This window comes from Moschus berezovskii, chromosome 8 (assembly GCF_049115385.1).
Source record: "Moschus berezovskii isolate FMDL1 chromosome 8, NW_MosBer_1.0, whole genome shotgun sequence".
NCBI lineage: Eukaryota > Metazoa > Chordata > Mammalia > Artiodactyla > Moschidae > Moschus > Moschus berezovskii.
In genome coordinates, this window is record NC_142467.1 from 107,597,549 (window position 1) to 107,622,359 (window position 24,811).

General features: G+C 57.9%; 1 protein-coding gene and 1 non-coding gene across 8 annotated transcripts in view; both read left to right on the plus strand.

Annotated features, from left to right (window-relative positions):
• The window catches only part of CRTC1 (CREB regulated transcription coactivator 1), an 85,376-nt gene that overhangs the window by 43,126 nt on the left and 17,439 nt on the right, over positions 1–24,811 (plus strand). For 4 of the 7 annotated variants that reach the window (XM_088839209.1, XM_055428750.2, XM_088839206.1 and 1 more), the window contains exons 2-9: positions 10,023–10,139; positions 11,282–11,329; positions 12,828–12,965; positions 14,008–14,069; positions 15,894–15,988; positions 17,926–18,011; positions 21,284–21,324; positions 21,799–22,019. In XM_088839209.1, the coding sequence (XP_088695335.1) occupies positions 10,023–10,139; positions 11,282–11,329; positions 12,828–12,965; positions 14,008–14,069; positions 15,894–15,988; positions 17,926–18,011; positions 21,284–21,324; positions 21,799–22,019 (808 nt within the window). The remainder of the gene's footprint in view (positions 1–10,022; positions 10,140–11,281; positions 11,330–12,827; positions 12,966–14,007; positions 14,070–15,893; positions 15,989–17,925; positions 18,012–21,283; positions 21,325–21,798; positions 22,020–24,811) is intronic. The other 3 variants (XM_055428751.2, XM_055428752.2, XM_088839205.1) reach the window with 2 other exon arrangements.
• Positions 18,370–18,473, plus strand: LOC129559634 (U6 spliceosomal RNA). Its single transcript, XR_008686586.1, has one exon. It is a non-coding gene; the product is annotated as a U6 spliceosomal RNA (small nuclear RNA).

Sequence of the window (24,811 nt, forward strand, 5' to 3'; positions counted from 1 at the left end):
GTCAGGAGAAGAGAAACAGCAACCCACTCCAGTGTTCTGGCCTGGGAAATCCCATGCAGAGGAGCCTGGCAGGCTACATATAGTCCATGGGGTCGCAAAGAGCTGGACACAACTAAGCGACTAATACTTATAGCTGATTGACATTGTTGTACAGCAGAAATCAACACAATATTGTAAAGCAGTTATACTCCAGTTTAAAAAAAAAAAGACCCAGAATATATACTCAGCAAGGAAAAAAACCATGCAACTCAGTTTTTAAAAAGGCGAAGGACTTGGCATTTCTCCAAAGATATACAAATGGCCGGTAAGCACATGATATGATGCTCAGCGTCAAGAGTCATCAGGGAAATGAAAATCAGAACCAAAAAGAGGTACCACCTCCCACCCGTCAGGATGGCTACTGTCAAGACAGCAGAAATTAGCCAGTGTTGGTGAGGACGTGGGGGAATTGGAGCCCTTGTACACTGCTGGTAGGAATGTCAAATGGTGCGGTATCTGTGGAAGACAGTCTGGCGGTCCCTCAATAAGGTAAATATGGGATTACCGTATGATCCAGCAGTTCTCCTTGTAGGTGTATCCCTGAGGGATGTGAAAGCAGGGGCTCGTGCAGGTACTTGTACACGCACGTCCACAGCAGCACTCGGCACAGTTGCCAGGAGGTGGGACGACCCACATCCATCGGCAGATGAATGGATAAGTGCAGCGTGGTCCCTCCGTGCAGTGGAATATTAGTTCAGACATCAAAAGGAGTAAAGGCCTGACACATGCTACAACGCGGATGAGCTCTAAAAATGTGCCAAGAGGCAGAAGCCAGATACAGACAAGCAGCGTGTGGACCCCTTTGTGCGTGTTAAAGTCACTTCAGGAGCGTCTGACTCTGCAGCCCTCATGGACTGAAGCCCACCAGCTCCTCTGTCCATGGGATTTCCTGGGCAAGAATACTGGAGTGGGTTGCCATTTCCTTCTCCAGGGGATCTTCCCGACCCAGGGATCGAACCCGCATCTCTCATGTCTCTTGCGTTGGCAGGCTGGTTTTTTACCAGTAGTGTCACCTAGTACAGAGAAGGCACTGGCACCCCACTCCAGTACTCCTGCCTGGAAAATCCCATGGACGGAGGAGCCTGGTGGGCTGCAGTCCATGGGGTCGCTGAGGGTCGGACACGACTGAGCGACTTTCACTTTTCACTTTCATGCATTGGAGAAGGAAATGGCAACCCATTCCAGCGTTCTTGCCTGGAGAATCCCAGGGACATGGGAACATGGCGGGCTGCCGTCTGTGGGGTCGCACAGAGTCGGACACTACTGAAGTGACTTAGCAGCAGCAGCAGCCACCTAGGAAGCCCAATCCCCTTTGTGTGAAATGTCAAGAACAGGCCAATGCAGATGAGCACAAAGCAAGTTGGTGGTTGTGGGGCTGTGAGGAGGCTGAGGAGAGACTGTTAATGGGCACTGGGTCTCTTGGGGTGATGAGAAGGCTCTTGACCGAGCCAAAGCTGATGGTCGCACAGTATTGTGAGTGTACTCGAGGCCACTGATTTGTGCACTTTAAAATGGTTCATTTTCTGTTGTGCGACTTTGATAAAAAAGAAAGGAAAAAGTTTAAAAAGAGAAAAAGTGGTCCCGGGCCTTCCTGGTTGGGCACCTGTGCCGGCGCAGCAGTCTGCCCGAGCCCCGGGTGTTCGCTCCCGGAGTGGGCAGCAGAGGTGTGCGGAGAGACAGGTCGTCCCCCGCCTGTGGCGAATGCACCCTGGGAGGGCTCGCCTCCGCTTCTCAAACTCTCATCTGGTGCTGGAGCCACTGAGACTGGGCAGCCTCTTGGGGCCGGTTCCTTGGAAAGAACCTGCGGGGACATAGCCAGACAAAAGTGGGGCACAGTCACCCGCGGGGAACGCTGACCTTGGAAAATGCGGCAGCAGCTCCACGAGATTCGGAGTCAGATCTGTTCAGGGGCTCTCGGGGGCTCCCTCCAAAGGCGCCTCCGGCTGCTGGAACGCCTGGAGAACCTGACAAAGCCCGGGTCCCTCCCTTCCTGGGGACAGCCTTCAAGAGTGGCTCCTTCAAGGGCCCCTCTGACGTCAGCAACCTCCTGAGGGCTCCACCTTGGGGCACCCAGTGGGCAGGGCTTCAGGCCAGGGCTCCAGCACTCGGGTCCCCAGAGGGTGGTGCCCTCACAATGGATTTGCTCTCCACCTCCCTCTCATGAGTGGTTCTTTGCCCGTGCGCCTGGGAAGCTGTCTGTTCATCCTTGGGCCTCAGTTTCCCCAGAGACAGGGTGCTCTGTCCCACGTGAGCACCGGAGGCACACGGTCCCCGCCTGGGGTCCCAAGCACACTGAGTCCTCGTTCCTGCACTGACAGGTTCTTCCCGTGTCTGGCCTCTCAGTCCCCACAGGGGCGCCATGCCGCACTGTTGTGCCAGGGTCCTAGCAGGGCTGACAGTCTGATGGGAAGAGGTAGACCTCGAGTGGTTCTGGAGAGTGAGCTGTGGAGGTGACTGCACAGGGGAGAGGTCCACCGTGTTGGGCCGGCCCAGCGGGAAGAGCCTCTTGGAGGAGGGAGTGCCATTGCAAAGGCCCTGAGGCAGCCCCCTCGGCGGGTGGAGTGCAGTGACTCGTGGGGAGCAAGGGGCCAGAAAGTGCAGGCCTTCGTGGCGAGAGGGGGAAGCAGGTCTGCTCAGAGCTCAAGGCTCCTCCTGGACCCTCTGCTGTGGCCCCCGCACCTGCCCTGGCTTGGCAGGACAGAGCTAAGCCTTCAGTGTGGCCACTCCCCTTAATCTCATTAGGACGCTGGCCAGTTGCCATGGTGGTTGTGATGGGCCCGACCAGGGCTGGCTTCTTCCAGACAGTGAGGCCTGGGAGGAGCTGACAGATGGGAATTCGCTGCCTCCTGTGGGGGTCTCGGAGGATTGGGACCGCCCTGGGGAGGTGACGGCGTCTGCCATGCCTTCTTGAGGCCCCTGGCCCCTGATCGTGCCCCAGGCTTGTGGTCCCCACTCCTCCTCGCCCCTCAGATGCTGCCAGGATGCGGGTGGGGCATGCCCAGTAGGGGTGTGGACACAGAAACGGGATACACGCCTCGCAGGGCTGCTCTGTCCCCGTGGGGTCCTGCCAGCAAGGGGGTTGGGGGAAGCTGGAGAGATCACCATTTCCCCACCGTTCTGTAGGGGGAGTGGGGGTGGGGGCTCGGTCCTGACTCAGGCTGTGTCAGGGACCAGTGGGGCTTTCCTGCCTAAAAACAAGGGCCCCAGGGCTAAGGCAGGACTTGAGTGGCCTTTTAAAGAATCTGCTTACTTACTTGGCCGTGTTGGGCCTTCGTTGCAGCACACAGGACATTTCGTCGCAGCACATGGAGCCTTTAGCTGTGCTGCACAGACTCAGTGGTTGCGGCATGGGGGCTTGGTCTCTCCGAGGCATGTGGGGTCTTAGCCCTGCACTGCATGCGTGTGTGCGGGCTAAGTCACTTCAGTTGGATCCAACTCTCTGTGACCCTGTGGACTGTAGCCCGCAGGCTCCTCTGTCCATGGGATTCTCCAGGCAAGAACATTGGCATGGGTAGCCATGCCCTCCCCCAGGGAGGATCTTCCCAACCCAGAGATCAAACCCACGTCTCTCACGTCTCCTGCATTGGCAGAGGGGTTCTTTATCACTAGCACCACCTGGGAAGTCCCCCTGAGGAGGCTTTTAACAGTGAGACTTGTGCCGTGTCCCCACCTTGATAGAGCTGACATGGTTGGGTGGATGCTCTGACTCGAAGCTTCCAGACAAGACGGTGTGCTCTGATCTGTGATGTGACGTGGCCTCTGTGACACTCTGTGGTCCCAGCTGCCCACTGGTCCACAAGGTTATCCAGGAGTCAGGTTCCAGGAGTGGAGTCCATGCCCTACTTGACTACTTCTGAGCTCGGTGGCCCTCGGCCGTTCCTTTGCCTGCTCAGCCTCAGTTTTCCCATCTGGAAAGTGGAGTATGCTGGGAACCACCTCAAAGGTCTTGTCTTAGGTTTAGTTGTGTCCCCTCGAAAGATATGGCCACATGCTCACCCCATAGCCTGGGAACATGGTCTTACTTGGCAAGAGCACTTTTGCAGATGTACTTAAGGGTCCCAGGATGAGACGATTCTGAAATAGGATGGGCTCTGAATCTGATGACAAGTATTATTCTGAGAGAAAGGAGAGGGGGTGTGGGACGCAGCCACAGAGGGGACGGCTGTGTGGAGACGGAGGCAGAGATCGGAGCCATGAGCCAAGGATGCCGGGACCCCCCTCAGGCCGAGAGAGGCTGGGGGTGAATCCTCCGTTAGTGGCTCTGGAAGGAATCAGCTCTGCCCACACCTTGATCTTCACCTCTGGACTTGTGAGGGAGTGAATTCCTGTTGTTCTAAGGCACCCACTTGATGGTAGTTTGTTACGGTCAGCCCAGGCATGTGTGCTTCTTAAATGTGCTAGCACAGAGAAGGACTCGGTGCCCCGTGGTGGGGGGGCTCTGGGGTGCTGTCTGCAGCACGTGGGTTGGGGAGATGCAGAGCCGAGGGTGGCTAAGGTCGGTGCCGTGCTTCTGGTTGTCTGCTCTGGCCCCGTCGGCCCCGTCTCTAACCCCAGGGTGTGGCCCCACAGGGCTGGCCAGTTGGTTCACAGCTGAGAGCGGGAAGGTTTGAGAGGCATGAACTGGACTGTTATGGAAAGCTCTGGGGCTGCAGAGTGCTAGTGGGAGGCACGGCCAGATGTGTGACAGCACTGCCTGGGGCCCTGTGTGGCCACATGCAGGGTCGGCACCAGACACATTGGGACTGGCAGACCGTGGATCTCGGGTGCCCAGCTTCTGGTGGGGGCAGGCTGGGGACGGCAGACAGGTTCTCAGGTCAGGCATTTGTTTGCTTTGTTTTGATATTGAATTTACTTATTTGGCTGCACTGGGTCTTCGTGGCGGCACACAGACCTTTTATTTTTACTGTTTATTTATTTTTGGTGCCCCTGGGTCCTCGTTGCTGTGAGTAGCCTTTCTCTAGTTGCAGTGAATGGGGGCTACTCTGCATTGCGGCGCACAAGCTTCTCATTGCTGTGGCTGCACTAGTTGTAGCACACGGGTTCAGGAGTTGTGCGTGGGCTTAGTTGCTCCATGACATGTGGGATCTTCCTGGACCGGGAATCAAACCTGTGTCTCACGCACTGGCAGGCAGGCTCCAGGTGGGGATTGAACCTGTGTCCCCTGCACTGGCAGGAACGTGTGTCTCCTGCACTGGCAGGAACCTGTGTCTTGCACTGGCAGGAACCTGTGTTCCCCCCACTGGCAGGTGGGTTCTTATCCACTGGACACCAGGGAAGCCCACAGGGGACCTTTAGTTGCGGCCTGTGGGATCTAGTTCCCTGATCAGGGACCGCACCCACCCACTTGCCTTGGATGTGAAGGTCTCAGCCGCTGCAGCAGTAGGGAAGTCGGGGGCCAGGCGCTTTGGATCGCGCAAATGTGGCTAGATGAACCGAGAGGCATGCGGGGAGAGTCAGCGTCAGTGGCACTCTCACTGCTGTGATTTTCTTCCTTTTAACTCAGTGGAGGAAGAGGGCAGCTTTAGAGGAAGCTGGGTGGGCAATTCGGGAACTCCCTCTACCATCCTCGCAGTTTTTCTGTGAACCTAAAACTTTCATAATGAAAATGGAGGTTAAGAGCAACTACAGTGAGAATTCCCTGGCAATGCCTGGTTAGATGGGGAAGGCAATGGCAAGCCACTCCAGTACTCTTGCCTAGAAAATCCCATGGATGGAGGCCTGGTAGGCTGCAGTCCGTGGGGTCGCTAAGGGTCGGACACGACTGAGCGACTTCACTTTCACTTTTCGCTTTCACACATTGGAGAAGGAAATGGCAACCCACTCCAGTGTTCTTGCCTGGAGAATCCCAGGGACAGGGCAGCCTGGTGGGCTGCCGTGTATGGGGTCACACAGAGTCGAGCACGACTGAAGTGATTTAGCAGCAGCAGCAGCAGCATGGTTAGAACTCTGTGCTTCGAATGAAGGATTAGAGAGGCAATCCCTCGTTGGGGAACTAAGATCCCACATGCCTTATAACAATAGCAATAGCAATAAAGCCAGAGGCCAGTGTGAAGGTGACTTGGGGGGCCTGCTCCTTGAGTGGGGTGTCAGGGAGGCCCCTCCAGTGTGGATGTGGAGGTGGAGCTGTCACAGGCGGCTCCCTGGGGTAGGGGGAGCACAAACTCGGGGTGCTTTTGGATTGGCTGTCTGGAGGGAGTGAGGAGTGGGAAGAGAAAGGGGCAGGGAGGCCCCTGTGAAAGTGGGTGATAGGGCACCTGCCCACCCTCCGCGTCTGGAGTGGGGTCTGCTCTCATAGTGGGGGCACCTGGTCTTGGACCCCAGGCTGTCTGACCCTCAGGCCGGATGGTAAGGGGAGCCTGAGAGGCGCAGCTCCTCCGTGCCAGCAGGTCTTGTCCAGGCGTGCCTTCCGCACGAGAACGGGGCAAGGGGAAGGGCAGGCCCAAGCCTCCTCAGGGCAGCAGGGGCTGTGTCAGTGTCCTGAAAGGTTCTCGTGTGGCCTCCAAGCGGAGCTGCCACCTGGTTTGTGGCAGTGTGCTCCCGAGCGTGGGAACCGCAGTGCCTGTTCATTCGTTCATTTGTTGACTGACTCATGAGTCCTGCGCTCCTTTGTCCCACCGGCAGGTGCTGCTGAGTGTTAGAGCCTGGCTTGGACGCTGGGTGTGTGGGGAGGTTGGGGGTAGGGGAGGAAGTGCCTTCGAGAACCTCTGTCTGGGCAGAGGGATGCAGGAGGGACTGTGGTTTGACGGGGGAAGACGCCTGAGCTCTGTGTCCAGCGGTTGGTCAGACCCTGCCCGGTGGCGTCACTCTCTTTACTGCGTGGGCACCCTTGGAGGCATCGGGTCCATGGGTGGAGCCCAGGCTGGCACCTCCTCATCCCAGGGTCTGCTTACTCCTGGGGTTTCCTGGCCAGGCATGGGAAAGCAGTCAGCCCCTGCAAAAGTCAAGTGGCCCTTAAGACCACTTTCACGTCTGACACCAGCTGCAGAGACTGAGGGTCCCCAGTACTATACTAGGGCCTCCCTGGTGGCTCAACTGGTAAAGAGCCTGCCTGCAATTTGGGAGACCTGGGTTCCATCCCTGGGTCAGGAAGATCTCCTGGAGAAGGAAATGGCAACCCAGTCCAGTGTTCTTGCCTGGAGAATTCCATAGACAGAAGAGTCTGGAAGACTGCAGGCCATGCAGTCACAGAGCCAGACACGACTGAGCGACTGAAAAAAGCTACACTCAGCTCAACGATTCACTGGAAGGACTCGGAAGTCACTGAAGGCCTTCATACTCACGGTCACGGTCTGTTTCTTAGGAGTTCTGTCTGTTCATTTGTTTTTCTTTGCGGCCGCACTGGGTCTGTTGCTCTGCGCGGGCTTTCTCTAGTTGCGCGGGCGGGGGCCACTGTCTAGTTGTGGTGCCCAGGCTTTCTGTTGGGATGGCTTCTCTTGCTGCAGATCATGAGCTCTGGAGCACAGCGCACGGGCTTAGCTGCGCTGTGCCATGTGGGATCTTCCCGGACCAGGGGTCCAACCCATGTCCTCTGCATTGGCAGGTGGATTCTGTAACTACTGGGCTGTCAGGGACACCTTCAGTCCTGGTCTGTTACAGTGAAAGGGTGCAGGTCACAGTTGGAACAGGGCAGTGGCCAGCAGACTTCCAGACAGAGCTGGAGAACTCCCTTCCCCTTGGAGTCACATGGACAGCGCTCGCTTGTCCCAGCACCTAAGTGTGGTGACACGCCTGGGGCTGGCAGCCATGGGTCTCCCTAAGCCTTGGTGTCCAGGGTTTTCACTGGGGTTCACCATACAGATGCAGCCCCAGCAGAGGAAGAGCTGAGAACCTCAGTTGCCTGAGCCCCCAACCCTCGCCCACACTGTTAGCAGAGATACCCAGTGTGGCCTGGGGCCCCAGGCAAACAAATACACTTTTATGTGGCAGGACTTTCACTTCCCAGGAGCTGGGAGCAAAGGTCAAACGGCCCTAAGCCAGGTTAACTCTTTAAAGTGAAAGTGATAGTCACTCAGTCGTGTCCGACTCTTTGTGACCCCGTGGACTGTAGCCCACCAGGCTCCTCTGTCCATGAGATTCTCCAGGCAAGAATACTGGAGTGGGTTGCCATTTCCTTTTCCAGGGGCTCTTCCCAACTCAGGTCTCCTGCACTGCCGGCAGATTCTTTACCAGCTGAGCCACCTGGGAAGGCCTGCCTGTGGCGCTCCGTGTACAACCAAGGATGCGTACTGGGACTCCCCAGAGGAAGAGCAGGGCCCCATGCTGGTCCACTCCAGAGGCCGAACCACAAAGCCTGACATTCCCACAGCAAAGTGGATGGGGCTTGGGGGCCCCTGTGGAAAGGAGAGGCTCCGGCCTAGGTGGCTGGCAGGGCCAGCGTTATTGCAGACACACAGCCATGAGCAGCGCGATCCCCTTCTGGGCTCCCTCAGCCCGGGAGGTGTGATGTGAGGACTTCCTGTATCACATGCCTGGTGTTCACGCGCACACACACACTCAGTCTGGACAACCCACTCTATGGGAGGGGAAACTGAGGCCCAGGAGGGGGCTGTAGCCTACAGGGCCAGGTGGTACTCGAGCAGTGGGGATAATGTGCGTTCCTGCCCTGTGGCTCAGACACAAGAAGGGCCTGGGGGGGCGGGTCTCAGGTCCAAGGACACCCAGGGGCTGGCCTGTTTCATCCTGCGTGACCCAGGGCCCTGGGGAGGAGGGACCCAGGGTGTTCACAGCGAACATCTCCAGCTTTTGGAGTCAGGGTCTGGGTCCAGCAGATGCCTGAGAGCCACCCATGGAGGAATGGAGCAGGGTCAGGCTCCCTCCCGGCCCTGCCGCCCTTCACAGGAAACAGCTGTTTGTTTACCTGGGTGAGGTGCTCGGCCGGGCCGGCAGCCAGTTCCTGAGCTTCGCTTCCCCCTCCTGTGTCCACGGCCCCCCAGGAAGCCAGGGCTGGCGTGGGAGAGTGGGGCGGCGTGGGCGGCCAGCGAGCGGCACGCTGCCAGGAGCTGTTTGTGAGGGGATGTGAGCTGCTCTTGTTGTGTGCACAGCGTCGACCCTAGCAACCATCCCAGCCGGCCGGGGCGGACGCCCACCCCGCCCCCGGTGCCCAGTGGCCGCCCCTCTGTCATGGTGCTGTATCCTGGGGCAGACCGATGGGCCTCGGGGGCCTGCCCGAAGGCCACCGGTGGTGTCAGCCGGGTCAGGAGCATCTGCTATGCCTGGCGAAGTGGAATGGGTGTTCTGGCGAGGGAAGGCCAGGTCCCAGCCCTGCTCGGAGGCAGCTGCGACCGGTCAGGGAGCCCCAGGCTCTTGATTCTGAGTCCTGGCCCAGGGGGACAAATCCACATGTGAGTGAATGGTGGAGGACCGTGCAGGGATGTGGCCAGCCTGGATGAACGCTCTCCAGTACTGGCGGGACAGGCAGAGGGGACCTGGGGGCTTGGGCCGGACTCCTTAGAACTCAGGCAGGATCTGGCAGGCCAGCTCACGCTGTACTTTGAAAAGCCAGTGCTGCGCTTCAGAGGCGGCCCCTCCGATTCAGAACAGTGGAAAGACAATTTCTCCCGTGTCCGGGCGTAAATTCGCAGCCTCTGGCCCGCGCCCCAGGAACACAGCCTTTGGCGTGATAAGAAATGGCTCCCCTGGGTGGGTGAGGGGCCTCCTGCACAGGCTTCCAGGCTCCAGGTCCACTTGATGCTCTTGCTTATTCACCAGTTGTTCGAAGCAGCCAGTGAGGCTCCCTCAAGTTCACGGAGGTAGCACCCTCCCTGGTGGGGAGGCGAGTTTCCCTGCCTGGGGTGGGCCACCTGAGGCATCTTGGGTCTCTGATTCTGCTGGTTCGTGGCTCCTTTGAGACTCTGAGCCACGGGAGTCCACATCCTCTGCGCCTGGTGTCATGCGTAGGGCCCTTGGGAGTGGCGCTCCGCAGGGTGTGCTCCGGAGGTGTCTTCCCCTTCCCCCCACTATAGCTGCCAGCTTCTCTGTTGCAGCTCCAGCTCCAGAAGTCCCAGTACCTGCAGCTGGGCCCGAGCCGCGGCCAGTACTATGGCGGGTCCCTGCCCAACGTGAACCAGATTGGGAGCGGCACCGTGGATCTGCCCTTCCAGGTGAGCCCCCATCCCTTCCCCACGCCACCTCCCACCTGGAGTGTGTTGCAGGCCGGGCGCCACCCTGTCCACTGCGTGAGAGTGCCTGTATGCCAGACTGTGGACGTCGGGGATCCCCAGGCAATTGCTGCCACCCATCCCCCCCCCGCCTACTCCTTCCCCTGGGATGGCCTGGCCAGGCCTTGCCCAGATCCCCACTGCCCATCCCCTGTCAGCAGACCCCGCGGCAAGGCCAAGGTCTGGTGGTGAGCGTTTCAGCAGCCGCTACACCTGTTGGCCGGCTGTGCAGCAGCGGGAACCGCTCAGGGCCTCTGGGGCTTGGCTCTGTCCCGCTTCACTAATCCGCACGCCCAGCAGTTCTCAGAAGGACGCCCCGTGGCCTGACCCCACTTGTCTGCAAACGTTTCTTGGCAGAGACGCACACAGTGCGGCTCCCGCAGGCCGCGTAGCTGCCGCGCACATCCTTATCGTAAATAAGAAGAGATAAGGCCCACCGCCTGCCTCTCCCCCTGGGCCCCGTCCCTCGACCCTGATCCGCAGTGGAAGTGGGGGCATGGTGGGCCCAGGAGCCGGGCTGAGAGCTGCCTGCCCTCCACGCCTCCCGGCATGGTGTCTGGGCTTTGCAGCGACAGGTCCACTGAGCGGCCACACACCTGTCCCGTGGCTGGGACAGAGCCCCAGGAACAGCCACGTCCATGTGCGTGCTGACAGGCCAGGCGGAGCTGGGTCGGCCCCGCAGGGAGCTCAGTCCTGTTCGTTCCCCAGCTGTGCTTCTCCCACACCGCTGTGGGGATGTGACGGGGCCCCGGATCCCACGGGCTGGCTCGGGGTCTGGCTGGCTCAGCTCTGAGTCCCCAGGGCCTCCTCCAGTGGCCACCACGTCAGAGCACATGCACCAGGCAGTCTTGCTCGTCTTGGTCAGGGCCCCTCCTCATTGGGTTTTCTCCCCTCCTCCCTGGTCACCCCTTCCTCTGTTTTCCCCATCCCTTTCTCAAGGAGTGTGTCTCTCTGGGCACCCCAAGCCTGGCCCATTCTGGGGCTGCCGTAGGGCCCCCAAGGGCCAAGCGGGGCCTCTTGGGTTTCCCGCTGGGGGACCAGGCGAGGCAGGAGTGTCTCAAAGTCTCGGTTCTTTGCATTTTCAGCCCAGCGGATTTCTGGGGGAGGCTCTGGCAGCGGCTCCTGTCTCTCTGGTAAATGAGCCCCTGGGCTGAGGTCTCGGCATCCCCGGCACGTATGCGGGCGCTAGGTACTCCTGTGCGGCCACCCTTGTGGCCCTGTGGGAGGTGTCCCCTCTGCCAGTGGAAGCAGATCCGCCCTGCACCCCCTGGTCTGGGGCAGTGCGTGTGGGCGCGTCCAGAGACCCCTGCCCTGGGGATCCGAGCATGCGCGCCGACGCTGCATGGGTTCGTTCCTGTGACACACACACGTGTGTGCAGGTCCTAGACTTGGCCTGGCGAGCGGGGCTGTGGCTGGTTTGAGCTGCTCTCTGCCTCTGGCTCTGCTTCAGCTGCCTCAGTTTCCCCTCTGGGCTTCCAGGCATCTCGGGGAGGAGATGAACAGCCTGTGCCCTCTGGTACCCATGCCTGGATGGTGAGGTCACTGCTGTCTCCCGGGCCTGCAGCCTTTTGGAAGCAGAAATACATAAAGGCCCAAGTTGGCAGGGTCCAAGAAAGACGGGTCCCCGGGCGCCAGGGAGAGCAGTCAGCCCTGAGTGCTAGCTGAGGTGTTCGGACAGGTGGGGCAGAGCAGTGAGGCCACCAGGAGCAGGCTTCCCAAGGAAATTGCTTTTCACCTGGCTGCGCAGAGAAGAGAGAAGGGCCCAAGGGCCAGATGGCTGGGTAGGGGGCCGGTAGCTGCATCCAGAGCTAGGCTAAGGCTGCCAGTCTTGCCCCCGTCAGATGGTGTGGGGGCCCCGTGGTGCCAAGGCAGGCAGAGAGCAGACTCCTGGGGACCTCCGGGGCGGGAGCAGGGCCTGACCGGGGGCCTCATGCCAGCCCCAGGTTCTGGAAGGGAGCCCCGTCCGGCCAAGCTGTAGGCCAGGGCTCCGGAAAGCACGCCTGCACTTGGCTCCCGATGGAGCTGGGACAAGGCCGCGGGGGAGGGTGCGCGGGGGTCGAGCCTCAATCAAGACCAGCCCCAGGCTTGCCGAGGAGCCTCCGGGGAGCCAGAACTTGGCCAGGTGGGCCCCTGACGTCCTGGGCTGGAAGCCCTGGGGCTGTCTCTTGGCAGGCCCCTCCAGGGATGACGTAGGTTTGGGGAGGAGGTCGGCCAGGCCCGGAGAGGGAGGGTGGAGGCCTGCCTGCACCTGGAGAGGCTGGAGGGGGCCCCTGCACCCTGGCACCCCAGCCGGCACCGGGCCCCGAGCTTGCGCCGCTCTGCCTGGCCCGTGCATGCCGGCCGCACTGCACGCCTGCCGCCCCGGAGCCTGGGACCCCCGGCTCACCGCCGCCGCCCCCTCCAACAGTGGTCAGAGGCTGGGGGCAGGGGCCCCAGAGGAAAGGAGGCCCATCTGGAATAGCCGAGGGTGTCTTCAAAGCCTTGCGGCAGGGGCTGTTGGGGGGACCTTGAGGTCAGATTCTGGGGCTCAAATCTCGGATCACAGCAGATAACCGTGGTGTGGGTTCCTCTCTTTTCTTGTTCCGTCTCTTCCTCTCCTCCCTCCCCGCATTGGTCCCCTCCCACCCCTAGACACCCTTCCAGTCCTCGGGCCTGGACACCAGCCGAACTACACGGCACCATGGGCTGGTGGACAGAGTATACCGGGAGCGTGGCCGGCTGGGCTCCCCGCACCGCCGGCCCCTGCCAGTGGACAGACACGGACGGCAGATATCCTTTTCCCAGACGGGGTGGGCAGCGGGGGTGTGGGGTGGGCGGGGACTGCGGCATCCAGCTGACAGAGCGGCCTGAGAGCTGAGAGCAAAGGGCTGCTCTGGTCTCCCAGGGCTACTGGGCAGCACCAGGAGGGGGTCCAATCACATGACACCTCCAGAAGGCTTCCTGAAGGAGGCAGGGCAAGCTGAGGAGACTTTAGCCAGGTGGGCGGTTAGGGGAGCACAGGGAACAGTGATCCAGAAGAGACCCCTGGAGCACACAGCCTGAGATGAGTTGGAAGGGTGCACTCAAATGCCTGCCTGGGCAGGGGGGCCCAGGAAAGCTGTGAGCCGGGCACCCACACATTAGGGCCACGGTGGTGAACCCTCCGGGGGCCACACAGAGGGCAGCCCAACCGAGGCAGGGGGTCAAGGGGGATCTGAGCCTGAGCCAGACCCAGACAGATCAGAGGGAGGCTCTCGGAAGACACAAAATTTGCCTTTTCTCCTTGGCCAAGCAGAGAAGATGTCAGGAATCCCCCCATCCAACCCCTTGGTGCTTCGCCAGCCAGCCTCCCCCGCCCCCAGCATCCAAGTGGCTGCTCCTGGGGAGCCTAGCTCTCGAGCACAGAAAAGGCTGTTCTTTCCTGCCTCTTGTTTCCACGGGCTGGGGGAGCCTGAGCAGCTGGGCCCCAGACCAAGCTCTCGGGGCCCCGGGAGCCACCCCGTCAGCCCAGAATTAAGAGTCAAGGCCGGGGTCAGCTGAACTAGACTCCCTGCAGCCCCCCCACCCCCATGGGCCCCTGTTTCACGGCTGAGGCCTCTCTTGGAAGGGGTGCAGCCCGCACGTGCGCTTGCAGGGGGTGAGTGCTGAGTGCTAGGTGGACAGGGCTGCACCCTGGGGGCTGCTCGCAGCCAGGCAGGAAAGGCCCCCCGCCCCGAGGCCCCAGCTGTTCACAGCCTCCCAGCAGCCTGGCTCCTCGGGCTGGCCCATGCAGGGTTCCTGGGGCTCAGGGAGGGCCTGAGCCAGCAGCACTGTCCCCTTAACTCACACGCACGTGGACAGCTGCCCATATGGCACCGTGTACCTCTCGCCACCTGCGGACACCAGCTGGAGAAGGTCAGTGACCCAGAACCAACCCCCAGCCCTCTCATTGGAAACAGAGCCATACTTCCATCGTGGTTGTGCTTGGAAAACCAAGATGTAGTCCCTTAAAAATGGCAAAACTTAGAAGCATCCAGAAGTTTCTAGAAACCAGCTCTATCCCTGTAACAATGAGGTCACAGTTTTGGGGTCTTCCAGGGATTTTTTTTCTTTCCTGTCTCTGATTTATGACTTTTTTTTTCTTTTCTTTCTAACCAAAGTTGGGATTGTATGGAATATTCAGTGCCGTCACTTGCTTTATTTCATTTAATGTGCAATTACGATTGTTTCCTGCATTCCCAAAAAGCCATAGAAAATGTGATTGGAAAAGTATTATATATTACTAGAAGATTAGGGAAATATATAAATACATATAGAAGATTAAAAAAACCCATGAAGTCATCATCTAGGAAGATGTAAAGTAGCAACAGCAATATAGCTAATATAAATACCTACAATAGCAGTTGATGGTTGCACACCAGTGTTAATGTACTTGGGGCTTCCCGGGTGGCGCTAGTGATAACCTACCTGCCAGTGCGGGGGACGCAAGAGACACAGGTTTGATCCCTGGGTCAGGAAGATCCCCCGGAGGAGGGCACGGCAACCCACTCCACTGTTCTTGCCTGGAGAATCCCCACGGACAGGGGAGCCTGGCGGGAGACAGTCCATGGGGTCACAAAGAGTCAGACATGACTGAAGCGACTTAGCACCTCCACATGTACACTCACATGAATGTACTTTAATGACACAGGCGTTACACTTAAAAATGGTTAAAAAGACAAACATTATTTTAGTACACATACACAGAAAAATATACGTAGGTGATTTCAGGAAACAAAGATCAAAAGTAAGCAAGCTGTTAAAAAAAAAACCCACAAAATATATGTAACTGAGTAACACAGTTAAATGCACACCAAGCTCACAGTCATAGCCCGGATCCTGTTTCAGCCAGCACACACAGTAACACATTGTTGACCGGGGGGTTTCTGCAGAAACGAATGCCTGTGGCGTTGACAACGTCTCCAGTCAATAATGTGTCAGCTGATGTAAGACACACAGAGCTCTATAGAGTTGGGCTGTTATTCTCCCCGTTTTTAGGCATAAGAGCACAGAGAGGTCAGAACACTTGCTCAGGGACACACAGCTGGCGGAGGGGGCCAGGATCCCCCAGCTCCTCACTGCTCATCCAGCCCCGTGCTTTGTCGTCTGCTCTTGTCCCTGAACCAGGTTTCCTCCACATCATTCTCAGCATCTGGGACATTCCTGCTGTGGCGCACATGGCTCTCTCATCCCCACGTTGGCTGTGCAGCTGGACCTCCCTTTGGGTGTCTGCCCAGCTTCCCAAGGCTGCCTCTGGTTTCTTAGGCAGCCTCCCTCCAGGCATGAGCAGCTCGGGGCATATTGTGTCATTGGGGCAGAGACTGGAGCCTCTCCTGGGTGCTGGGCAGCATTGGGTTGGTTGGAGCAAGACCTTCCTTGGCTTATTTGTCACTGGTAGGGGACTCCGTGATGGCCGCTGTGGGACTGGCAGGCCCACTGTCTTCAGGGTTTCAGCAGGAAGGCACCAACCTTTGCCTAAAGCTGAGACGCCCATCCAGGGGGCAGGGATGGGCAGGGGCTTTGCAGGTGAAAACCATTGTTGCTGTTGTGGTTCTTCAGGGTTTTGCTCAGGTCGCAGCTCACAAAAATGTCCCATAACTGTCACCCTCTTCTGTCATGTGGGTCCCAGATGGAGTGGAGCCAAGATTACCCCTTTGTCCCCTTTGGGGCTGAGGCTCACTGTTTCTCTCCTCTCCCCAGGACCAATTCTGACTCCGCCTTGCACCAGAGCACAATGACGCCCACCCAACCAGAGCCCTTTACGGGTGGGTCCCAGGATGCGCATCAGAAAAGAGGTATCGGCAGAGCCCATGGGCACCTTTCCTAGGGTCAGGCAAGTCCAGTAGGTGGCCACTGTGCCCTCAGAGGCCACAGACCTGAGAAGGAAGACTCAGCAAGTGCTGTATGACATGAGGAGTTCAGAGAAACTTTCAGAGATGGCACTGCTTGAGCTGCATTTTGAGGGATGCGTAGGGGTTTTCTGGGCAGAGAAAACAGTCCCTGTGAACTCATACTGGCTTTCGTTGATGGACTCAGGGTAAGACCTCACAGTCGAGGGGGCCTTGCAGATTCTTTCAGGTGTTGGGAGCAGCATGCCCAAGCAGAAGGGGCTTTTATCAACTCATGACCAACAGTTGGGGCTAGATGTTCATCTTCAGGTACCATTCAATCCCTGGCTTCACACTGGATCGTTTCCTGGCTCTGATGCTCAGAACCCGCCTGGTCCCTAAGGTCCATCCTGAAACAGTGAGTGGAAGAGAGGCCAGTTGTTCCCTGACTCTTGTCCAGAGCCTCCTTTACAGCTGGGTCGTGCACACACCTCTGTAGCTGGGGTAGATCTGTACCCAGGCCCCGGTCCCTCCTCCGAGCCAGGTGTGGAGGCAGTGTCCTTGGGACCTTCCAGGAAGGTACACGGCATCTTAAAAACTGGGGCAGCGACACCCAGAGAGGGTGGTGTGATGCTGTGAGGCCAGCCCTCGAAACCCACGTGGGCCTGACCTGCTCCAGGAGCCTGAAAGCAGAGAACGAATTGTGCGCGCTGATGTCCAGATGCTTCCCACTTTCTTGGTAGCATTTCACTGTGGGAGTATGTGAACATGCCAGGGAGACTTTGCTGAAAGAAGGAGGATGGGCCACCAGAGCGCCACCCCGCGGCTGGCAGGCAGCCTCCATGTGATATTCCCAGCTCACTGACCGCCAGCAGCCATAAGAAAGAGGATTCCAAACTCCTGGGTGGACGGGAGTGCACCTGTCACTTCCCCCCTGCTCCTGATGCTAGAGGGAGCTTAGAGGGCACTGTATACCCTGAGGGAGGTCCCCGCAGAAGCTTGGGCTTTGGGCATGGACAAAAGGACTTTGCCCTCCCAGGGACTCTTTGTGACCCCTGGCAACTCTGAGTCCTGTTGGCCTTGGGGTCAGGGGCGGGAAACACATCACCTCTCCCGTTCCTCTAGGAGGGGCTCAGGCAGTAACAGAGTCTAGGATTAACTTGGTTGTCCTCCCACGCCCTCATCTAGGTTTTGAGAAGGAGGAATTAACCCGTCTGGCTATGTTCCTAATTCCGCTATTCCAGGTGAAAAGCAGCCTTCAACAGGCACAGAGAAACTGGATCTCAGAAAGTGTTTCCTCTCACCTTACCCGAAAGGTTGAAGGAAAGGGGCTTCAGGCACAGCTGGTTCCAGGGCCTCGAGTGATGCCATCTAGTGCCTTCTCCCCTCCTTTCCCCCCGGGACTGATTAGCACTGCAGGTTAGCCACAGCTGCCAGGGTGGATGGACCTCAGCCTCTGGGGAGCTCTGTGGCTTGGTGCCAGGATCCCAAGAGGGGCCCAGCCTCTGGGTGCTGACAGCCCGGGAGAGGAGACAGGTGTCCACAGGGCCGCAGGTGGGGCACATGGGGCGAGACAGCCGCTCATGGGCGAGCTGCCTGGTGGCCCTCTGCAGCTCGAGGCCTCTGAGGCCTGAGGAGACCCTGTGGGAGGAGCAGCCACACATGCCCAGTGCCAGAGCTTTCATTTTTGTTTCCTTTTAAATCACAGGTCCTCTGATTTTTTTTCAAACTTTTCTTTTAAAAAATGAAGCTCTTTTGTTCTTTAGTACAATCCCCAGAAGTTACTGTTGGGGCAGTTACATTCATATCACGGTTGAGGCTCTGTGTGTCAGGGACCACCTGGTACCCCTGCGAGGCTGCAAAGATCCCTTTTCTGCTTCTCCTCCAACCCCACCCCACCCCAGTCTTACTATTAACAGTCCCGGGTATGGAGGAGGCCGCATCAGAGACGGACAAGAATCTTTCCAAGCAAGGATGGGACTCCAAGAAGGTAAGAGCCTAAGCGCTTTTGAAAGTGGTTTCCCTTCTTGATCTTTTAAAGTTTTCTGTTTAGAAGCACAACCCAAGTGAAGATGGTGAAATAGCATGTTGGGGGAGCATCTCCTTTCCTGAAATGTGAACTTCATTCTTTTTTTTTAATTTGTTTTGTTTTTTTGCTTCCCAGCATGCAGGATCTCAGTTCCCCAACCAAGGATTGAACCCAGACCCTTGGCAGTGAGAGCACAAATTCCTAAACACTGGACTGCCAAGGAATTCCCCAAACCTCATTTAGCTTTAACCAGTTAGGCCTTGAATACTAATGGCAGGCCTGTTAACACTGGGAAAAACCATGTAAAGAATCAAAATCCATGTTCACTTTGACAGCATGTATTAAATTGGAACAATGCAGAGAAGATTAACATGGCTCCTATGCAGGGATGACAGGCAGATTCATGAAGCATTTCATGTTTTTCCATGTACTGATGAACGTTAACTAGACTTATTATGGTGATCACTGCAGTATATACAAATACAGAATCATTACATTGTACACCTAAAACTAATATTATATGCCAATTATATCTCAATTAAAAAAGAAATTGAAGCCAGGGAGGTTAAGTGATGTGTGCAAGGTTGTGAAGATACTTAGGGTTTAGAACCTACACTGTCTAATTCCTTAGCCTGTGGTCATTCTACTAACCCATGGCATTGGATAACTATTGTCATTTATCGTCCTCTTTAAACATAAACTGCCATTTATTTGCACAATAATTGGAGCTTTTATTGCAGTTACAGAGTCTGCTTGGAATTCTCAGTTGGATTGAGATTTCTGTATTATTTTGAGGTCCAGAAACAAATTTCTCGGTTTCAGCCTACAAAAGGATCTGGCGATAAGACAGAATTTGTGCCATGAGTAGATTTCAAGGAATTCGAATAGAACAAAAATGCATTTAACACTAAGGTGATTTTGAATGTAAAAAAAAAAAAAAGAATTGACAGTGAAAGGGGAGCAACTCAAATCGCTCATTCCCTTCAGGAACTCGGAGGGGGATGATGAAGCAGACAGCAGTATGCTCACTAAGGCCTGTGTTCAGAGCTTCCGAGGGCAACTGGAAACACCCTGAATGTTTGACAATAGGGGATTTATAAAAAAATTGTCCTCAGTCCCTCGTGTGCAAAGCTCTGTGTGTGTGAGTTGGGATCTCTGAAGGAATTTTAAAGGCATGAGAGACTTGTGAGAAAACTGGTATGTAGAAAAAGCAGGATAAAGCTGTTTAGAAAGGCACGGGACACATAGAGATGCCCACAGATCCCTGGGTGTGCTGGGCCAGGCCCTGGGGGAGATGTGCGTGCAGGTGTGGCCAGCACTCTTGACCCGGTCCACATGTTCCAGTTTTGCCTGAGGAACACGTGATTTTCATACTTGGTAAAAACCTTTGAAACTCTAACAACCCAAGGAAAAAGTAACTGAAATGTCCAGTTGCAGAGAGGTGTGTCAGTAAGGAGAACGGGGTCCCTACACCTGCCCAAATGTGCTGCTGCTGTGACGCCAGCTAAGATGGGGAGTGTCACGACTGGGGAGGGAAGGAGCCCCAGCATCATGGGCCTCAGAGGAGGGTGGCAGAGCCCAGCATCTGGGCGAGGCTCCTTTTAACTGCCGCCTGAAACCAAAGGAGACATCTGTGAGGATGTCAGGAAAGGAATTCCTGTGGATTCGTTGGGGGTGGGACGGGGGATGATGGGTGAATTCTTCGTACTGTTTAGAAATCCATTAGGATCCCATAACATCCGTGGAATGTGTTTGAAAAGACTCTTTAGAAAAAGTCATTGTCAAAGCGCTTTGCGAAAAATAATCTGGTAATGAAGCGAGTGTTTACTCACGGAATTAAGGAGCCTATGGCCAAGTAGAAACCCGTTCCTCCAGCATTCCCTGCAGGGGCTAAACGCCTGGTGGTCACATGCCACCCCTTCGGTACCCCAATCACTGCCAGTTGGGCCTTCCCTCCTCCCACCCCCCAGCTCACTGGCTGTGTGCATGGAACGCAGGCCGAGCCCTCTGCCGGTGTGTCCACGTTCTTGTCTGATAATCCTTAAAGAATACCAGGAGTGTGTGCCCGAGGGCCCAAGAGGCAGAGACGAATAGGGGACGTGACTCAGCCGAGCCCTCTGCTGGCATGCGAGGTTCTGCCCAGTCATGTCCGCTGCCAACGGAACAGAGTTCCTTCTTTGTCCTTGGACGAGAGTCTAGGGACCCTGCCTGGAGCCTGTGCTTCTTGGATGGTGATAGTGTCCTGGGTTCGCAGAAGAGGAAGACGAAGCAGAGCTTCTCTGGGACCCTCTCCCTGGGGCTGGTCTACAGGGCAGCCACAGTGTCCGTTCCCCGGCAGCGTGGCCCAGGGAGCACACCAACAGCAGGGTCCCCTTGGAAGTCACAGCTCAGGCCCCCACACCACTGGAAGGCAGGTCAGCAGGGGGCATGGTCAGCATCTTCCGTATTATTTATGGCATCCGGTTTGAGCCTCCTGAGGCTTCTCCATGTTATGTCCTTCCTTGCCATGGACAGAGGGACTCTGAGCAGTGGGAGCCTCTGCCACCAGAGCCCCGCCTGCCTTGATTCAGGAGTGACATAGGGTGTTAGCCTCCAGGCACCTGGGCGGGTTTTCAGTGGTCCTGCCCCCCTAGCTGGCTGCCAACAGCCATGGTACAGCCCCAGGGGATTTGGATGTGAAGAGTGGGCAGGATTCCTCTACTTCCCCAATGCCTGCTCTGACAGGACCACACCACCCCTGGTCCATGCCCATTTTACCAGGTAGAGTGAAGCCAGAAGGGGGCTGTAGAAAGCCATCTCTACACAGTTCTTGGTTTTGCCCCTGGGTGTGTCTGGGGCAGCTCCTCCTTCTATTCTTTGGGGCCACGTATTCTTTATCTGAGACTAAACTTTATTCTTTTTTAAAATTAATCTGTTGAATTTTGGCTGTGCTGGGTCTTTGTCGCTGCATGCAGGCTTCTCTCTGCAATAGCGTCTCTTGTTGCACGGCACAGGCTCCAGGGCTCATGGGCTCAGTTCTCCATGGCATGTGGGGTCTTAGTTTCCAGACCAGGGATCGAACCTGTGTCCCCTGCATTGCCACTGGATTGTTAGCCACTGGACCACTAGGGAAGTCCCAATAAACTCAATTCTTGTGGAGTACTTCTTAGCTCTTGTAGGGAGGTCAGCCATACTGTGAGGGGGTGCTGTGCGTGTGAGGAGGCCGGCTCAGGCTCTGCTGTCTTCTTTTTCAGACGGGGCCTAGGCCCAAGTCCTGCGAGGTTCCTGGAATCAAGTAAGTCTCAGCAGGGCCCACCCTGTGTGCCCAAGGCCACCAAGGGCTGCTCGGACAACCCCAGGTCTTCCCATCCGCTCATGAGGCCACACCTCCTGATAAGAAGGGCTCTGTGCCGCTGGCGGCTACCCAGCAAGCCCCACACTGGGGGACACTCCTACCCCTGCCTGCCTGAGAAGACAGAGCCCCTTCCCCAGCCCCAGCACCCTCGCACTTCAGACACACCCCGTTCTGGTCAGTGGGAAGCCCCTCCTCCCAGCCCCGAGCCATCAGCTGCTTCCTCAGTTTCCACTGGAGGTGCTGTTAGCTGTTTCTCCAGCAGAGCAGCGCCTCGTGACGGGGTGTCATTTTGCACCTGCTGATTTTTTTTTTTGCAACCAGCCTTCTCTTGCCCCCACCACAGCTTCTGGGGGAGAACAGGCCAGCTGCCGTCCTGAGAGCTCACCTTCCCCTCTGTCTGGCCTTTCCCCCCAGCATCTTTCCATCCGCCGACCAGGAAAACACTACAGCCCTGATCCCCGCCACCCACAACACGGGGGGCTCCCTGCCTGACCTGACCAACATCCACTTCCCCTCCCCCCTCCCGACCCCACTGGACCCCGAGGAGCCCACCTTCCCTGCGCTGAGCAGCTCCAGCAGCACCGGCAACCTGGCAGCCAACCTGACACACCTGGGAATCGGTGCTGCCGGCCAGGGTAAGCCGGGCCGGGCGGCGGGGCGCCCCTTCCCGACAGGGCTCTCCCTCTAGTGAGGATGATGTGTGTGTGTGTGTGTGCATGTGTGAATAAGGGCTGAGCAAGGTCACATCCCCAGGGCACGCGGGTGGAGGGCAGAGCCTGCAAGGATTTGGGGCTGCCAGGCCGACCCAAGCGGAAGGATATCTGGGCAGAGGCCCAGGGCCAGGAGGGCACATGCCCCCAGGGATTGGACCACGGTTCTTAGGGGGTATTGGGGGCTTCAGGGAGCTGAGGTGGGCCAGGCTTTCCCCACACCCCCCCTCAGCAAGGGACAGGCCTGATCTGTTCTTCGTCCTGCCGGGCCCACTTCTCTCCCCCTGCTCACCTCCCACCCTTCTCCCCGCACCCCGCTGTGACTGACAGCTTAGGATACTGCAGCCCGGCTCCCTCCCCATACTGAGGCCATCCATCCCTGAGGACACTTCAGGGTGCCCAGGAACCCCCAGTACCACCCTGGCCCTGTTTCTCCTGAGGACTTCCGGCGGCACCACCCCCCTGTGACTTAGGACCCCAGACTCTCCCCTCTGTGGCCCCCATGTGCTGGGTTCCCCCACCCCTCCCCGCTCCCAGAATGGCCATCAACTCACGACTCTCCTTTGGTCAGGCCCTTGTACAGGGCTTCAGTTTCCTCCTAGAGAAAGCTTCAGGCCCCTGGGAGCCCCCTAATCCTGCTCCCCACCCCAACTCCTCTCCAGCTAGTGAGCTTACACGGGGCACCCTGGCACATGCTGCCCCTCTGCCACAGACCCCCCCTCCTCCAGTCTCCTCACCCCGTTCCCTGCTCAGACACCCAGTCTCCCTTCTGCAGGCTTCCTGGCCCGCTGCCCATGGCCTGCCCCTTCTCACAGCGAGTGGCTTTTCCGCACTCGCCCAGCTGCTGTCAAGTCACTGCTTTTCTCTCCTCATCCCTTGGGCTGGGCCTTGGTCTCCCTGTCCTTGCTGTGACCCCTGCACCCACGCTGACTGTGGGGGTGGGTTTGCAAACAGGGAGAAGGGGCAGTCCCCCAGCAGCCTGGTGGTGGGACAGGCAACAGGGGCCGTGGGGACTCACACGTGTCCCCACGTGTGTTGGGACTCAGTGATTGACAAGCACCACCTCATCATGCTCTCCTTCAGCCCCGGAGCCACAGCCTGGGCCCCACACTTACCTGGTCCACAGACCCATTGCACCTCCACCCTGCGCTCCCCCTTACTGGGTGGTGCCACGCAGGATTTTCTGAGAATCACACACGCACATTTGTATTGGCCGCAATTCCTCTGGGGAAGCTGACTGTAAAGAATGGGCAGCAGCCCCTGGGCCAGGGCGGAGCCCCATGGGCAGCTGTGCAGAGAGGTTTCAGGGTGAAGTGGGCCAGCCTTGGAGCCAGGTGGAGTTGGAAGTGAAGGAGATCAAGGAGCCCAGAGTCATTACTGGCTTTGATGCAGACAGGGCTGGGGGCAGGTCAGGGTTGAGGGCAGTGCATGCTCCCTAGGTGTTTAAGCGAAAAGCTGGCTCAGCATCAGGCAGAAGACACTTGCCCTGGCCATGCCCCTGTCCCCCTCTTCCAGGGAAGGCCCAGAACACAAAACAAGCAGTTTCAGGGGACCCCAAGATCCTGGGCCCCCCCAAGAGACCAGTGGGTGGGCAGCGTCCACATGCCTGTGCAAGGCGAGAAATTGGAAGGTCGCCTCTGGGGCTGCTAGGGAGGGCCCCCCACGCCGAGTCACTGTTTCCTGGCCCCCGTTTTCTCCTCACGCCTTGCAGCAGCCTCCGGAGCACCACCCCCTCTGCCGGAGGGTCCTTGGCAGTCCCGCCCCCGCCTGCAGTCCCAGCGCCCACCTAGGAGCCATGCACTTCCAGCCCAGGCCGAGTCTAAACAAGCACATGTGAAAAAACACAACACATGTGAAAACCACAGATGCGGGACTGCGCGCAGACCCCGAGCAGGGGCCCAGACCCCAGCCTGCCTGGCTCGGCACATCAGCCCAGTAATGTCTGACATGTGTTCGGTTGTTTGCGAACCTGCCACTCCACGGCAGCTTGCCTGGCCGGGGCCTCGTTTTCCAGGCGCGTTTTACATCAAGCAGAGCCGCCACCCGGCCCCTGGCACACGTGGAGCCCGCCCCCTCCCCCTGCGGGCCTGGCCCACCCTGCAGTCAGGACGGGGAGGAAGAGGGAGGCCCCTCTCCTTCCACGTTTGCTAAAGTCATTTCCCGGGCATGGGAGGTGGGCAGGCTGGGGTCCTTCCTCGCAGCACACCTCTGAGCCCAGCCAGCCCTGCACAGAGGGCTTGCATGCCCGGCCGGGTTCCCGCCACCTGGCCTGCCCTCCCCTGGCAGCTCTCCCTGCCCGCGCTTGGCCTCCCTGCCAGCTGGCCCCACTTCCTTTCCCAAAGGTGATCCAGGTTGTCCGAAGGAATTCGGCAGCAAGGCTTCCCTCGGCCCAGCCGGTGTCTCGGGGTGGTGCCTGACCTCCTGTGAGGCCCGGAGCTCACTCTGCAGCCAGGCAGAAGATTAAAAACCTCCCTTGTGTTCAGCACAGACGTTAGAGGCGGGCAGCCTAACCGCCCAGTGTGTTTTGGCTGGCCTCCGACTGTGTGTGTGATGCTTTGAATGGACATTCAAACATGCGTGTAAAAATCTGGATTTCAGGCCTCACTGGAAGAATCAGGCCCAGTGTGGTGGCCCAAGGTCCTGCACCTCAGAGGGACTCGAGCTCCCCAGTAGATGGCAGGCCTCTCCTGGCCCTGTTGCCCTTCCAGCCCACTCAC